This window comes from Vicia villosa, linkage group LG6, assembly GCF_029867415.1.
Source record: "Vicia villosa cultivar HV-30 ecotype Madison, WI linkage group LG6, Vvil1.0, whole genome shotgun sequence".
In the NCBI taxonomy this organism is placed as follows: Eukaryota; Viridiplantae; Streptophyta; class Magnoliopsida; order Fabales; family Fabaceae; genus Vicia; species Vicia villosa.
In genome coordinates this window covers 91290808-91306052 of record NC_081185.1, presented here as the reverse complement: position 1 = coordinate 91306052, position 15245 = coordinate 91290808, and the positions used below count along the sequence as shown (strand labels likewise).

The following is a 15245-nucleotide window of genomic DNA, read 5'->3' as shown; positions in this document are numbered from 1 at the left end:
GTAAGGGTACAAAGACAAGCAGATATTCCTCCCAACGTATACTGGGAGTTAATGATGAATGAGTTAGTAGATTTTGATGAAGACAGACTTCGAGCGCTGGAAATGATAAAAAGGCAAAAGGAAAGAGTATCCAGAGCATACAACAAAAAGGTGAAAGGTAAAACGTTTATTAGTAATGACCTAGTTTGGAAAGTTATTTTACCTATAGATCGAAAGAATCAAGCACTTGGTAAATGGTCCCCGCACTGGGAAGGACCCTTTCGAATCTTAAAGGTATTTTCGAATAATGCTTATGAAATTGAAGAGTTAGCAGAAGATCGTAGGATCTTGAGAGTAAACGGAAAATATCTAAAGAGATATAAACCAAGCATGTACGAAGTAAAGATTGCAAAAACGTAGACATTCAGGGGACTATGAACGCCAAAATGGTCAGACATGTACCAAAGTATATGTGTTGCATTGATCAAAATGGCTTTACGATCAAAATAGATGGTAAATTAAGAAAAAGAGTCAGAGAAGCACCAAAATATTTTGTCATTGAAACATAGAAGTACAAGCATTACAAAAAGAGATCCGGGGACATGACCCAGGAACTCCTGAAAATAAAAAAAAAGGGAAAGCATAAAAACCTAGGGCAAATATTGGCTAATTAATCCTCTGATCCAATCCTTCTAAGGACAGCACAGGCAAGCTTTCAGCCTCGAACATGTCCATGGATCCAGAAGTGCGCATGTGGACCTCCGATTTTTAATTCCGGGCCATACCTCTGTTCTGTAGAGATACGTGAACTGACTCTTTTTTATCGCTTAATGCTTTCGCATTTTTGAAAATTCACAGAGTCGCCACCGACCTTTTATTTTATCCAATTAAGGAAAGGTTTATAAAAGAAACAGAAAAAAGACCTTTAAGAAATTCTGGGTGAGGGGGTAGGTTATACAAAGGGAAGGTGTTAGCACCCTTTGTATCCATGGTTATCCATGGGCTCTTAAGTTTGCTTAGCTCACTTGTTTTTCGATCACTTTTCAATTGCTCTGAAATTGCTCATATGTGGTTTCAAATACTTTTGTAAATTGAATTTTGTAATGATCCGTGTGTGGATGTATACAAAATGCTTGTTTATCTTTCGAAAGATGTTTTGAAAAGAACGTTAACTTTGTAATAATCCGTGTTTGGATGTATACAAAGTATTGTCTTTTTTGAAAGTTTTGTTTTGAAAAACAACAGTGTATGAGAATTTTGTTTGTTTTGATTTGAGCAAGCAAACTAGGAGGTCTACCCTGAGTTGAAAGGTCTTTATCCTATTTCCTTTAAAAATCTATCCTTTCACCGGATATAAACGCAAGGTTCGATTTTGTACTCAAAACAGTGGAATTTTGACTTTGATTTTGAAAAGAATGAGAAGGGATTACCTTAAGAGGTGCAAGTGTGATTGTATTTGTATTCAGATATTTTATCTTTGAAGTTAGTGATCTAACGGTTCAATTTTATCTTTGACATACACGCAGTTTATATATGCGGGAAATTAAAATGCGGAAATGTAAAGTGCGGAAAGTAAATCTACGCTATTACATCGATTGTGCAGGAAATGTAAACTAGCCTATTTACATGAATTTGACATCCTATACATTTATCTAGGAATTTAAATTGCAAGAAAAATAAAGGCATGTTTTTTGGATTTTTTATGATTTATTTTAATTATAATTAATGCATGATTAATTAAATTAAAATGAAGAAAAAAGATGAAAATAGATTTAAACCTAGAAATTAAGTTTAAAATATGTACAAAATATTTGTCAATTAATTTTAAAACAAAACTAATTTTTTTGGAATTTTTGGAATTGATTTGAAATTGATTTAAGTTAATTAAAACATAATTATGCAAATAATTATACAAATAATTAAAACTTAAAGATAAAATTATTCAAAATATGTACAAAATTAGTTTATAATATATAAACAATATCTAATATAAAGAACAATTTTTTATGATTTTTTTGATTGGTTAGAATAATTAAAAAGCAAATATATAAATATATACTAATTAATTATGCAAAATATTGAAATTATGAAGAAAAATAAAATATTTTTATTTCATAAAATAATATATTATTTTAGAAGTCTAAAAATATTTTTTGTGTATTTTTTGGATTTTTAAAACTATTTTTAATTAATTTAACAAAGAAATTAAAATAAAATAGAAAATAAAAAGGATACTGATCATGTGTGGTTGGATTGAGGGTCCATGATAAGGATTGTTTGATCTGGCGCGTTGGATGATTCATTAAATGAGATTAGATGGTCCAGACTTTGAGGCACATGGTACACGTTACACCTGCAAAGCACCGAATCAGAGATAAATTTAAAAAAAACACGCGCGCGTCTGAACCAATGGGGGGAAGACACGTCTTCGTCTTCAACCTTCAGACAAGACTTTCAACAGCGCTTTTGCAAAAAAGCGCTATAAAAAGTGAACCCTAATTCTGCAAAATAACGAATAGGGGTAAACAAGCAAATAAATTTGGCGCGATGGTACCATTCAACTCGTCTTGTTCCACTGAATGTAACCATGTCTTTAATTTGCTTTAATTTTGGCCCTATTGAAGAACCCTAATTTTGAGCTAAGAAAACCTTAAAATGGTATATGCTATAAACAGCCATTAAAATCCAATTGAAGCTCCAGAAACGACCAGAGCTTCAAACCAAACACAATTATGCATCTACATCTTGTTAAATATGCGTGTGTTATGAGATATAAGTTGGTTTTAGTTTGAACAAACCGTGGCCTATATAGCTCGATTCAGTGATGTTTAAGACTTGCAATTGATTGGAATAGTTTCAGTGAAGCTCAGAGATGATGTTTGAATGCTTAGTTTGTATTGAAATGGACTGAAATTAAAAACTCGAATTTGAATTTTCTTTGAATTTTTTTCAAGTGGTTACAAGTGTATATGAGCAAGGCTTTGTTTCTGATTCGTGTCTCCTTTGTTACTGAAGCATGCTAGCCTATTTATAAGCATTGAGTGCTTAGAATTGAAGCTAAGAAGCAACTAGTTGCCTTTGTGGAATTCTTGCATTTTTTATATTAAAAAAGCTTTGAATTATTGACCAAGTCCTCTTGTCTTCAATGCATCTGCCTTGCTCTTCAATTCTCTGCAGAAAGATGAAGATTCCTTGGGTGAGTCATGCTTGGAAGTTAAGCTACCATTTATCCATCCATTTTCCTTTTAATTTTAATCTTAAAATAAGATAAAATCATGCCAAAAATGGATAAAAAAGGTGCGGGCCTTGTCTTGGTCGTGGGAGGCCCATAATAACATGGCAAAGATGTTTGAATGCTGAAAACTTGGCCCCATTTGGAAAAAATACATTTTTGAGCAATGTTGATTTCATGCATTTTCCCAAAATTTAGCCAACTTCAACAAGGTGTAAATCCCTTAATTTTTGTCATATGAAGGAGATCTTGCACTTTTTGGAAACCTCAAAGAGTCCTCTAACCAATGCCTTTGGTATCATGTCAAAATGATTTTTGAAGCTCCTTGTGTGTCCTTTTGAAAAAAGTGTCTTTTTGTTGACTTTGAAAATGACCTGTAATGTCTTTGATCATATTTTTCAAATGGTGAATCCAATGACCATGGGATCAATGGCATTTGAAAGATAATTGAATTTCCTTCAAAACAAGCTTTGGTTTGAATTTTTTGGATGAAGGATGAGAGAGTTATGATCAGTCAAAGTTGAGTTGACTTTTCAGGCAAAAACCCTAATTTTGAATCTTAGGGTTTTGTTGATTTTTGATCTTTCCTTGATGAATTATGATCATCCAATGATCAAATGATGAATCCTTTGACAAAATATGGACTTTGACAAAAAATTTCATTTTTGACTGTCTGTTGACTTTTTTGGTCAAACGGGTCGTCTGTTGACTGTTTGAGCTGCTGACGGTGCGTCTGAGTGAATTGAAGTTTGAAAATTTGTATGATGGTACTTTGAGATATATGGATGTGTATGAAATCCATTTGAGCTCTCAAAAACTTGTTGCTCCTGTAAAAACAAGAAAAACCCTGATTAGGGACTGTTTGTGTAGGAGACAGTTAAGCGTACCTGATTTTTGTGCAGTGTTGAGTCTCTGCTAATCGCGTGATATTCAGAAGACTTCTAGCACAAAGATCTTGGAATTTTGAATTGTGAAAGATTGATTTGATTGATGGTACAAAACACTGAGAATTGTACTGCCAGCAGTTTGGCTGTCAACTGACTGTTCAGGTATTGACGTAGCAGTTAGAGTGAAAAATCAACAGTCAAAGTTAATTTTCTTTTTTGTTGTTTTTGTTTTTGTTTTATGTGAAAAATGAAAGTTTATTTACATGACTTGTTAAAAAAACATAGACATAATAAATAACTAATATTTACGGTATGCGGGCAAAATTACCGATAATAACCCTGAAAATCATTTAATGCACAGAAATAGGAATATTTGACTGGCAGAAAACACACAAAATATTATCTTAGTAATTAAGCAATATTATGAAAAATAGTACAACATTTAATACTGACAGTACAAATATTACATACTATATTGAACAGTACGACGAATAAACGGTACATTTAATAAATAAGAAATACGGCAAATTTTAAGAATGACGGTTAATGACCCATGCTATGAACAATAACATGTAGATGATTGGGAGTGCAACCATTGCAGGTCCACACTCTTCAGGACTATGCAGGCAGAAGAAAGTCATGATCACCGTAGCAATGGTGATGACTGTAAGAAACAGTGTCTCTATCCACTTTGCCATTCTTGTCAGGGAAGAAGAGAAAATAGATATGTGGTAGGAATTTGAAAGTTGAGTTAGAATTTGATGTGAGATTTTTATGAAAAAATGAGAGGTATTTATAGAGTGGAAAGAAGGATAGAGACGTTGGGGAATGATGTGATTCCGTACAAAAGGAAATTTTGAGTGGAAGTAAGATTTGAAAGAAAGTGTATGATAGTGTTGGGAAAAAGAGAGATTTGATTTTTGAAAAAAGAGATTTGAAAAGATCTTTTGAAAATAATGGAATATAGTACAAAAATTAGTGGGAAACAAAAGATAATAATAATCTACTTGTTACCAGTACAGTCTGAGTTTCCTGATTCTGCGCCTGCAAAAAGATTTAACTCTGTACCAATTGTGTCAGTACTATTTATCTGTAAATAAATAAATAGCATGTGTGAAGTAATAAACAGTATTTGGCGTTTGCGTAAGAATAAATTCAACTGCAAGCCAAATTACTGTATAAGAAAAATTCTAAAAACTAAGTATTTCATATATCAGGATATTTGTTGAAATAAAATCCATGATTATATGAGACTCTTAATTTTCAGATTGGAGTTTTCTTGAAAAAAGATGTGGGCAAATTTTGGGGTATAACAGCGCATCCGCCTCACGACACCCTTCTTAAGGAATATATAAGAGAGGAGTCTACCATACGGAAGACAGGTTACGTTTCCCTGACCGGCAGTAGCCACAGAAACGGCCTCAACAAGCCCTTTGAAAATCATCAAAGGGAAGTTAATCTTCTTCCCTCGAAGACAACAGAGAATAAACTCCAAGTCTTCGACCATGATGTTGTTTTCGTCAAGCCTCCGAGGACGGAAATTACCCACAAGCATTTGATGCCAGATCCTGATAACCTTGGCACTGAAAGGATCGTTGTCCATGAGAGTCCTCAACATAAGATGAGTAGTCATGTTGAAGCTGTTGTCATCAAATGTTTCCCCAGAGTTGTTGCATCTCATCAGGTTAGCAATGGTGGTGGGAGTGATGCTGAGATGAGCGTGTCGAACCTCAGAAACTATGGTGGTCCTCCCTTCAGGATCTATGTGTAGAGACGCAAACATCCAGAAATTTGCAAGCATGTTGGGGTAAACAGGACCTTCCAGGATTTCTTCAAAATAGAAACCCAGTTCTTGGTTAGCAAAGAGATTGCCAAGAGTGATGAAGTTGCTATCAAGTTCATCCTCACAAAGTTTGAACTCCTTCTTGATAACAGCCTTTATGTTGTTGTAAGAGAGAGGCGCAACCATTTTTTTTTTAAAAGAAAGTTTGAAGAAAAGGTTTCTCTCTTCTGTTGTTAGTGTTTGAGGAAATGCAAGAATGGAGAAATGAAAACGATCTTAGGCCTTTATATAGACCTGAGGTAATGAAGGGTGGTTTAACGTTTTAATGATTGATTGGACTGCGGTTTGGTATTCCAAAAAGGGAGTTAAGGCTTCCGCCGTTTCCCGCCCTTGGAAGTTGAAAAGTAATCATGAAACTGATGCACGCACGTCTCAAATGAGCGTTTTGAAGAAAGTGACGTCACTGTTTAATAATGATTACGGCTAGAGAAGTAGAAACGTCAAGTCTAAGAATAAAGATTTTGCGAAGAGTGGTCGGGGTTATGTGTTGCATTGATTAGAATCACTGTGGAAAATCTGAAGATATATATTTTGGCAGAATATGAAAGATTTGCTAAAAATAGTGCTTGCGAATATGGAAAACATAGACGAAAAATAGAGGTCAAGCATACAGATAGATATTTTTATAAAAGGTTCGATTACAAAACAAAAGTGCAACAAAATACAGAGTTCGAAGCAGCTAGTTGAAATCCTCAGGGAGACTATTTTTGATCTTCAAATATTGAGTTTCCCATGAAGACATACGAAGTTCGAGTAACGCCCGGTGTTTCTTCAATCCTTCAATCTCTGGCACTAAATTTTGTGCGGTTTCGAAGTGTTTAATCCCCAATTGCGCCACTGCAAGCAGATCTCGTTGATTGGCCTTTTGTATGGTTGCCTGACAATTCTCAGCTTCCTTTATCTTTTCTTCGAGAGCTTTTATCTCTTGTTTCCAGGAGTTGATATCCTTCTCATAATTATCATATGCCTTCTGATTTTCTGAATGTTTAAGCTTGAGGGCCTCACCTTGTTTCGTTGCATCCACAGCAGAGTTCCATGAAGAGTCATGAGAGGCTACTTTTTCAGATAGTTGCTTTTCGATATTTTGTTTTCGAAGAATATTAGCTTGAAGTTGTTCAACTAGAGAACCTAGCAAAACAATCACCTTTGAAACTTCTTTCGAGACTCGAAACAAATCCACTTTCTTCAAGAGTTGATTCAAGTTATGACTTTTAATAGGATCTTGACTAAGAACATCCACAAGATTGACCCCAAAGAATCTTTCTTTTATCTGTCGAAGGAGGTCAGGAATGTCTTCCTTGTCACCAGATTCTACAAGGACAGCTGGAGAGATGTCAAGTTCTGAAGGCGAAGTAGTATTCACATTCATCATAGCTTTTAGAAAACTGAGAGGATCAGTTTGCTTAAGCTGTTCCAGTTCCGAAGGAGTGGGCTTCGCAGGGGCAGGCATCGAAGTTTCCCCAGGAGTAGTTTCTGTGTCAAGAGTTGAAGTTTCTGGAGGATTGTGTTTATCTGGTTTAGAAATTTCCTCCATAGCATCTTGTTCGGATACAGTATCTTCACTACCATGTGGTTGTGGATTCACGTTGTCACTACCTGAGAATGGATGATTTTCTTCCAGGTTTTTATCTTGATGAGTAGCTGGGGATTCGTCAGTGGATTGGCTTTCTTCGACTGGCTCATTAGGTAAGATGGTGGTAAGAGGCCTGGCATCTTCAAAAACTGGTGAGAGAACATGGGATTTATTTTGGGAAATATCTGCATTAAACAAACCAGACTTGGTCAGAACGATAAGACCTTGAGAAGTTTATCGATGAAAGTGAAAGAGTTATGATTACCTTGAGGTTTATCGACATTAATGGTGAGATTGTAAGTCTTAAGACCTGAAGTAGCAGTGCCAGTATCATCTTGCAATGACAAGGTAAGATGTTAACTTAATCATGTAGTTAAAATTATGAGATGATTTTGGGTTGAAACCCAAATACCTTGGGTGGAATATTGTCTGGACTTGAGTTATGACTTTCGACAACGAAGGCATTACTGGCAGTTTTTAAAGGTGATTCCTCAGAAGACGCCTTGTCGCTAGGAGAAGCAACTTTGGAGGAACCTAGCCCTTTCTCTTTTCCCGAAGGAGTAATAGCTTTCTGTCTCTTTCTATGGCCTTGCCTGGTACGAGGAGGAGATTTGTCTTCATCATCTGAGACAACTGTTGAAGAGACTTGTCGTTTCGAACCTACCGGGGGTTTCGAATTCTGGGAAATATAAAATTGAGTAAAATAAGCACTACTCACAGATAATATGAGATTAATGATATAAAATGGGTATGTACCGTGGGTTTCTTGCTAGTGGCAATGGAATCACTCTCACTTGGCTTGTTACGTTTAGATGCCCCAGAGTCCTTCTGTGTAGGAACTTCTTTAATCTTCTTTCTTCGAGCAACGGCTGTAGTTGAGACTGGAATCAGTATATCAACAGAAAAAAGAAAAGTCAGTCGAAAGATTGTCTGAGTCCAAACCTTCAGGTATTGGGGTCAAGACACGAACATGTTCAAGATCTATATGAAGATTGCCTTTGAAAGTATCTAGGGTATGCTTAGTCGGAACAATTCGATCAGCACGTTTTTTAGTACTTTCTTGAAGATCTTTTAAAACGTTGCCACACACAAACCAATTTGGAAAAGGAGGGCTCAGAGCCACACCAAAATCCGCACTTGGTAGTGGAGGGAATTTTGGAGGATTAAGTTTGAAAGCCACTTCATAGCGTAGTTCTGGTCGAACATGCGAGGGCAATTTTAACTTATCCAGTTTGGCGGAAAACTTTTCGCGTAAAATAACTGCAGCTTCACGAACGGTCCGACTAAGATCATCAGGCCGATAGATAGTTTCAAAGAATTTTTGGAAAGCTTGGATTTCTTTAATATGAGTCGAGGTACCTTTGTGGAAATTCTCCTGCACATCATCAAAAGCTGTAGTTAGTTCTTGAGTGAGACTATCGGCGTCAAAGATTTGTGAAGTATAGTAATCCGTCCATCATTGGTGAAAGTCTGGTGTGGAGTAAAAGGCAGGTTCGAAGGAAATAGGAGAAAGATTGGTGACGCCAACATATTTGTTGATCTTTGATTCACACTCCTTTTCAGTCAGGTGCAAGGTATGGAAGCACAAATGGTTCCTTTTATCATATAAACACTTGGGTTTTACCTGCACCAGCCCAAACTGTCTCGAGACCAGATTTTGTTGGTAGCATACGAGAACGCATTGACTTTTTGATGGTCGAAGACGATGATAAAACAACCTTGGGGTCAGAAAGGCTTCCCAAATTTCCATAGACTCAGTTTGTTGATCCTGAGATGTTGATGGGAACCTTCGGGTGAACCATTCAGGACCGATTGTTCTGTGTACAAATGGAGCCATGGAAGGATCAAACTGATTACGCTGGGCGAACATCATTGTATATGCTAGAAAATGTTCACGAAGTTTCCCAGTTTCTTCTTTTGGCGTTAGGTAAGCCAACCTAGTTCCTTCTATAGTTCGATTCTTAATTTTATTATCTTCTTCATTGATGTTGCTTCGAAAGGGAAGGTGAGTTTCAAATGTAGCGTTAAGCCACAGTTGCAGTAGCCAAAAAGGACTAGCAAAAAGTAGAGTGCCAGTTTGGTAGTTTTTGGTAAGATTCACGGCTTCGCTGAGGTTTTCATAAAGAAATCCTAAGAGTAATTGGCTTAGGTTGAGCTTTTTTCCAGCATGTAGCTGATTAGCCATGCAAAGATACCTCTTTGCAACCTGTATGGATCTTGAGCAGAAAGCGCATCGCGAGAGCCATAGTGCTAAAAAAGCAATATGTTCTTCATCAGAAACTTCTGCTTGTGTTGTGTTGTGGTACTTCTGGATGAATGCAGTATAAGTAACTGTTGATTCATTAAAGCTAATAGTATCAATATCCATATCATTGGGGTCGAAGGTCTCCCCAGTTGGTCGAAGTCCTGTAATAGCAGCTATATCGAAGAGAGTGGGGGTAACCATCCCACATGGAAGATGGAAGGTGTTGTGGGAAGCATCCCAGAAATGAACCGCTGCTACTAACATGGGTTGGTTATATTCTAAGCCTGTTTTTGATAATTGAATCAAATCATATATTCCTAATGATTTCCAGAAAGATTCTTTCTTTTTCTCTACTTTTTCTAACCAGGCATAGTATAGATCAGGATCTTTGGCTAAAGGGATTGACCTAAATACTTTTACAAAGTTGGTCATATAGTTTAACCTAATTTGTGCCAGAGCCAAAGGGGGTGCAGTTGAAGTTTCTTCAGCATTATCAGGTTCTCCTAAAGAGGAATGACCATCTTCATCTATCTTAATCTTACTAACCAAGGGTCTAGTTTTGTAATAAGAAGGGAAGAATTTGTTTATAGATGGATTACTTTCACCTGGAAATGGACCCATAAAAGCAAGAGGTTTTCCAGAAAGTTCAAAGGGGATGAGTACCTGAGAAGCGTAAATTGCGCGCACCTCTGCGGTGTTAGGGTTTGGTGATCGCGACTTTGCGTGTCTATTAGTCGGGATAACTGCAAGTGCACAGTCGTGTCGTGTAGTTTTAAAAGATATCGAATCCACAGGGACTATAAATCGACCTACCGTTATCTAAAGTTACTATGTAAAGCTAAGGCTAATGATATTTGGGTTTTTTATAAATGGGGAAACTAAAATCTTAAATCTAGGTAAAATATAATAACAAACGGATATCAGTATGTATTTCATCTAACTTAGGTGATCCGATGTTCCATTGGCCAGATTCTAATTAAATCAAAGATCTTTACTAACTATGTTATTTAAAAGTCCTCCTCTCAAACTCTCGCTCTATTGATTCAGACTACAATCCTAACTCATAATGTACGCTTTCGCCATCCCACCAGATTTAGAAACGCTTTTTGAAAACAACATAGTTAATAAAATGCTTGTTTTATGAAGTCGTTATCTACTTAAATCTCCTAATCTCAAACTCTCGCTCTGTTGACTCGGAACATGCTAATATCCCTAACGTACGCTTTCGCCATCCCGCTCGGGTGTAAAATCACTTTTTGGAAATAAATAAGTTCTAATTAGTTTTAATACGCTTTCGCCATCCTTAAAACTAATGTCCTATGTCTACTATCCAGTTAAAGATCTCAAACTTTCGCTCTATTGATTTTAACCTTTGACCGTCTTAACCCCTCAAACTTTCGCTCTATTGGTTTTAAGACTTACTAATTAAATTAGACATACAAACCAAAAACAAGTGATAATTAATAAAACATAATTAAGCCAATTTATTTCGGACCCCTACGGTTAAATTACTTTACATACCGACATCTAAATTAATTAGCCAGACATACTTAAAGAAACAAACATGAAATTATAATTATTAAACATGGAATTATAATTATTAAACATGAAATTATAATTACTAACCATATTATAATTATAATGATAAAACAATATTATAAGAACATGAAACTAAAATAATTGCAAATAAATAAACCTGGAAGTAAAGCAGACGAAACAAACTTGAATAAAATTACGAACAAAGCAAATCTTGAAACTTGAATGAAGCTTTGAAATAATGTCGGCAAGATTGTGATCCAAGAGTACATAAATTGTAGGCCTAAAACTAATTGTGTGGTAGTTCCTCAATGTGAGAAACTACCACTTTTACAAAGTGATAATTTATGCCTAAAACTATGAACAGCGCTTCCGCGCCTAAAACTTGGATACTCTCAAATGAATGCTCAGCCTCTATTTATAGTGAATGGAAATGGAAGTTCCTTTCAGCATCATGTGAGAAGTAGTGGAGATCATGCGTGGGAAGTTGAGAAAATATAGGAAGACTTGGAATTGCCCACTAAATTAATGGAGAAAGTGGCGGGGTCCACGTACTTTTGGAGACGGGCGTCTCTTAGTGGGCTTGGAGCTTGGAGACGTGGCAGTGGACGTGGGTGAACTTGGGAGACGGACGTCTCCTTTGATGACGTGGCCCTTGGACTTTGGAGACGGGCGTCTCCATGCAATTGGGCCCTAAGACGGGCGTCTCAGCTTCTTCATAGTAGGAGCTTCAGCTCCTTCGTGGGCTGGGCTTCCAAACTTGGTCCATCCTATTTGCACCCCTTTCTTACTTCAGCACCCTTTTTTCATCTTTTAGGCATAAATAGCAATGAATTTAGCTCCATTTCTTTCCTTTTCACAAATAGTCCTCAAAACGAACATAAAACCTGAAACAATGAAAATACCACCATAATACCGACATAAAGCAACATAATTAAGATAAAATAGGGAAATAATATATGTAAATCAAGCCAAATATGTGATACATTTTTGTGTTATCATTTGGAATGTGTTCTTGTTCCCCAGACCGCGTTGTTGCTTGGAGCTTTAGAACATGTTGAAGAACATTTGAAGATGAAGCCATAGAGAAGTTTGATTGAGAAAGTATTCTGTTGAAGAAGATGAAGAAATAGGAATGAAAAGTTGTATAAAAGTGAAGACCAGGTATTTAAAGGTTTAACGGGAACCTTTTTAAATCTTTTGGGTAAAACAAAAGGACACGCGGCGGGTTTTGATTTAATCCAACGGCGGTCAAATAAATTAGCTTTACTCCTAGTATGTAGGAATGATGATCAAGAAGTAAGGTCAAAAACGTGGGAATGTAAGTTATGAGAAGACATCTTTGAAAATGACAAGACGTTTTGAAAACAGGGTCATCAATGATTATGACGTTAGTCATCAATCTTGGAACTTTCAAAAAGTAGCAAGGAACGAAATCTTACAATGACAAGAAACGCCTATTTCTCTTGTTTCTTCGAAACAGGCATTTATTGGGGGCAATTTGTTAGCTGAAGATTTCGTTTTGCAAATATATGGTTCTTCGAAGAATAAAAATTCGAAGAAGAGATGGTTACTGATGACCATCGTTTGAAGATAAGAAAATGGCTCCTGATGGCCATGCTTCGAGAGTGAAGATTTCTAAGTCACAGCGGAGATGATGAACACTGAAGCTCATAGGAGTGCATGTCTTCGAAGACTTAGGCAAATTTCATGAAATATGTTAAAGTATTACTAATTAGCGTGTTTTCGTAGTGTTTTAATGTTAAATACACTGCCACGCGTCGAAGAAGGACTTAGGCGGGAAGATTTGAAATTCGCAGACGGTTTCGTAACTGTCTAACAACAGATGGCATCCCTGGAGTTCTTATGAGAAACGTGGCATTAGATTAGCGTAGGGTCGTTAAGGTTGAAATTAGTATAAATAGGAGTCTTAATGTTAGGATTCTGTGTGTTCATTTTGTACAAATCACTCACATATTACTCAAGTATCAAGTGTTAAAGAGAAAGAGTTCGCTGAAAAATGTACGTATGACACCACCATTTTAATACATGTGTATTCCCTTTTCATTTTCAGATATCTTTTCAGTATTATTGCATTTCATTTACTTCTTGCCATTTACATTCTTGTACTGCTATTTTCATGCCATTTACTTTTGAAGTATTTAATATTTCTGCAATTTTAGATTCTTTGCACTTTAAACAGTTTTCGTTTCATGTCTTACTTTTACTTACCCTTTTGTTGAAGTTATACTTGCATATAACAAAGTCACTATCAAGTTTACTTGTTTTATTCCAAGAAACTCTTATTGACAAAGATAAATCATAAATATGGTTCGAACGACCATTAATAACAATCTTTTTGACTATGTGTCCTAGGATCAATCTAGTCGATCCTGCGAGTAACCAAATCATATTTACTTATAGTTTGGAAGACTAGCGGTTGTTTACCGGAAATCACCGTAAACAAAACGGTAAGCCTCTTTCAGCTCCAGCACACCCGTCATGCTATGCTTCCAGCCCATAGAATCTACAGCCTCAACCGAGAGAGCCTTAAGGTGCAGCAGCCTAGAAGTAAGAAAAGGGAACCAAGTAAACCAATTATGCGGGATGCACCATTGGCTGTTTGCCGACATATCTGAGACTTTAATGAGCGGATCAATACCGTTGCCAGTCAGATCTTCAATGTTAGTGTCCTCAAGGAGAGGGGCACCACACCAAGAGTCCATCAAAAACCTAACATTTTTACCGGAGCCAAGGTCCCAGCAAGTGTTAGTAATGATAGTACCGAAATCATCCTTCGCGCTAGTCCATATGGAAGAGAAAATGTGATATCGGATGCAACCATAAGATCTGAGCACTCTATTTTTAATTAACACAGCCCAGTCTTCCTTGCTATTGAGAATGTCGAACATCATTTTCATGTTTGTAGCTTCATTCAGGCAGCGAAACGAACGAATTCCCAAACCACCATGATTAAACGGCTGACAAATCTTCTTCCAAGAAACCAACCTATTTGGAAAAAAACCAACCTATTAAAGAAATCTTCTCTAGTAACTTTATTATTTTCTATTCTATTTTTTTTTTGTCGATAATTTTTCCTAAAGAAATTCTCAATTGAAGAGCCACTTTAGTGTGCCGAGCTTTTGTTTTTTAATTAGGGTAATAATTTTTTTAGCATCTCACATCTACAATTAATTTTATATTTGTTAGATGAGAATTAATTAGTTAATACTAAAACAGAAAATCATAAATAATGAAAGAGGGGGCTGTTTCAAAGGAATTAGTCATGATATGAAATACTGGGATGAAGAGAATGGCTACAAGAGATGTGTGAAAGACAAAACAACATGAATGGTTGAACAGTTGTGCGACTAATTATTAAATAAGTCACGTGAAATGTGAAATTTTAATGAAGCTTTTAATCTGAGCCGTATATCTTAATCTAATGGCTTAAAATTATTCCTTTCACTCTCACATAAGAGACCCTTTTCTCACTAGATACATTCCATATATATATATATATATATATATATATATATATATATATATATATATATATATATATATATATATATACTTATTGTTAACATATTATATATATTTAACATATTGTTCATAATATATATATTAAAGAGATCATAAAATAAATATATATAATATATTATTTCAGTTTTAACATTAAGCATAATAAATCAATTGGCCTAGTGGTAGCGCCCTTTGCCTTTCACATTGGACACATGGGTTTGATACCCACATGTTCCAAAATTTGGAAAAAAACCAACCTATTAAATTTTATATACTTAAAATAATAATAAATAAAATATTAAAAAAATAACTAAAATAAATAAAAAATTAAAAAAATCCTCATGGGACGTCACCAGAATTAAAATAAATAAAAATTATTTAAAAAAGCCACGTGGGATGCCACCTGTGCAGATTCTAATACACAG

The 15245-nt window shown here is 35.7% G+C and overlaps 1 protein-coding gene across 1 annotated transcript; it reads right to left on the bottom strand.

Annotated features, from left to right (window-relative positions):
• Positions 1-13739: 13739 nt before the first annotated feature.
• Positions 13740-14216, bottom strand: LOC131614126 (uncharacterized). Its single transcript, XM_058885753.1, has one exon. It carries the CDS (start codon positions 14214-14216, stop codon positions 13740-13742), a length of 477 nt encoding a protein of 158 aa, XP_058741736.1.
• Between the last annotated feature and the right edge of the window lie 1029 nt (positions 14217-15245).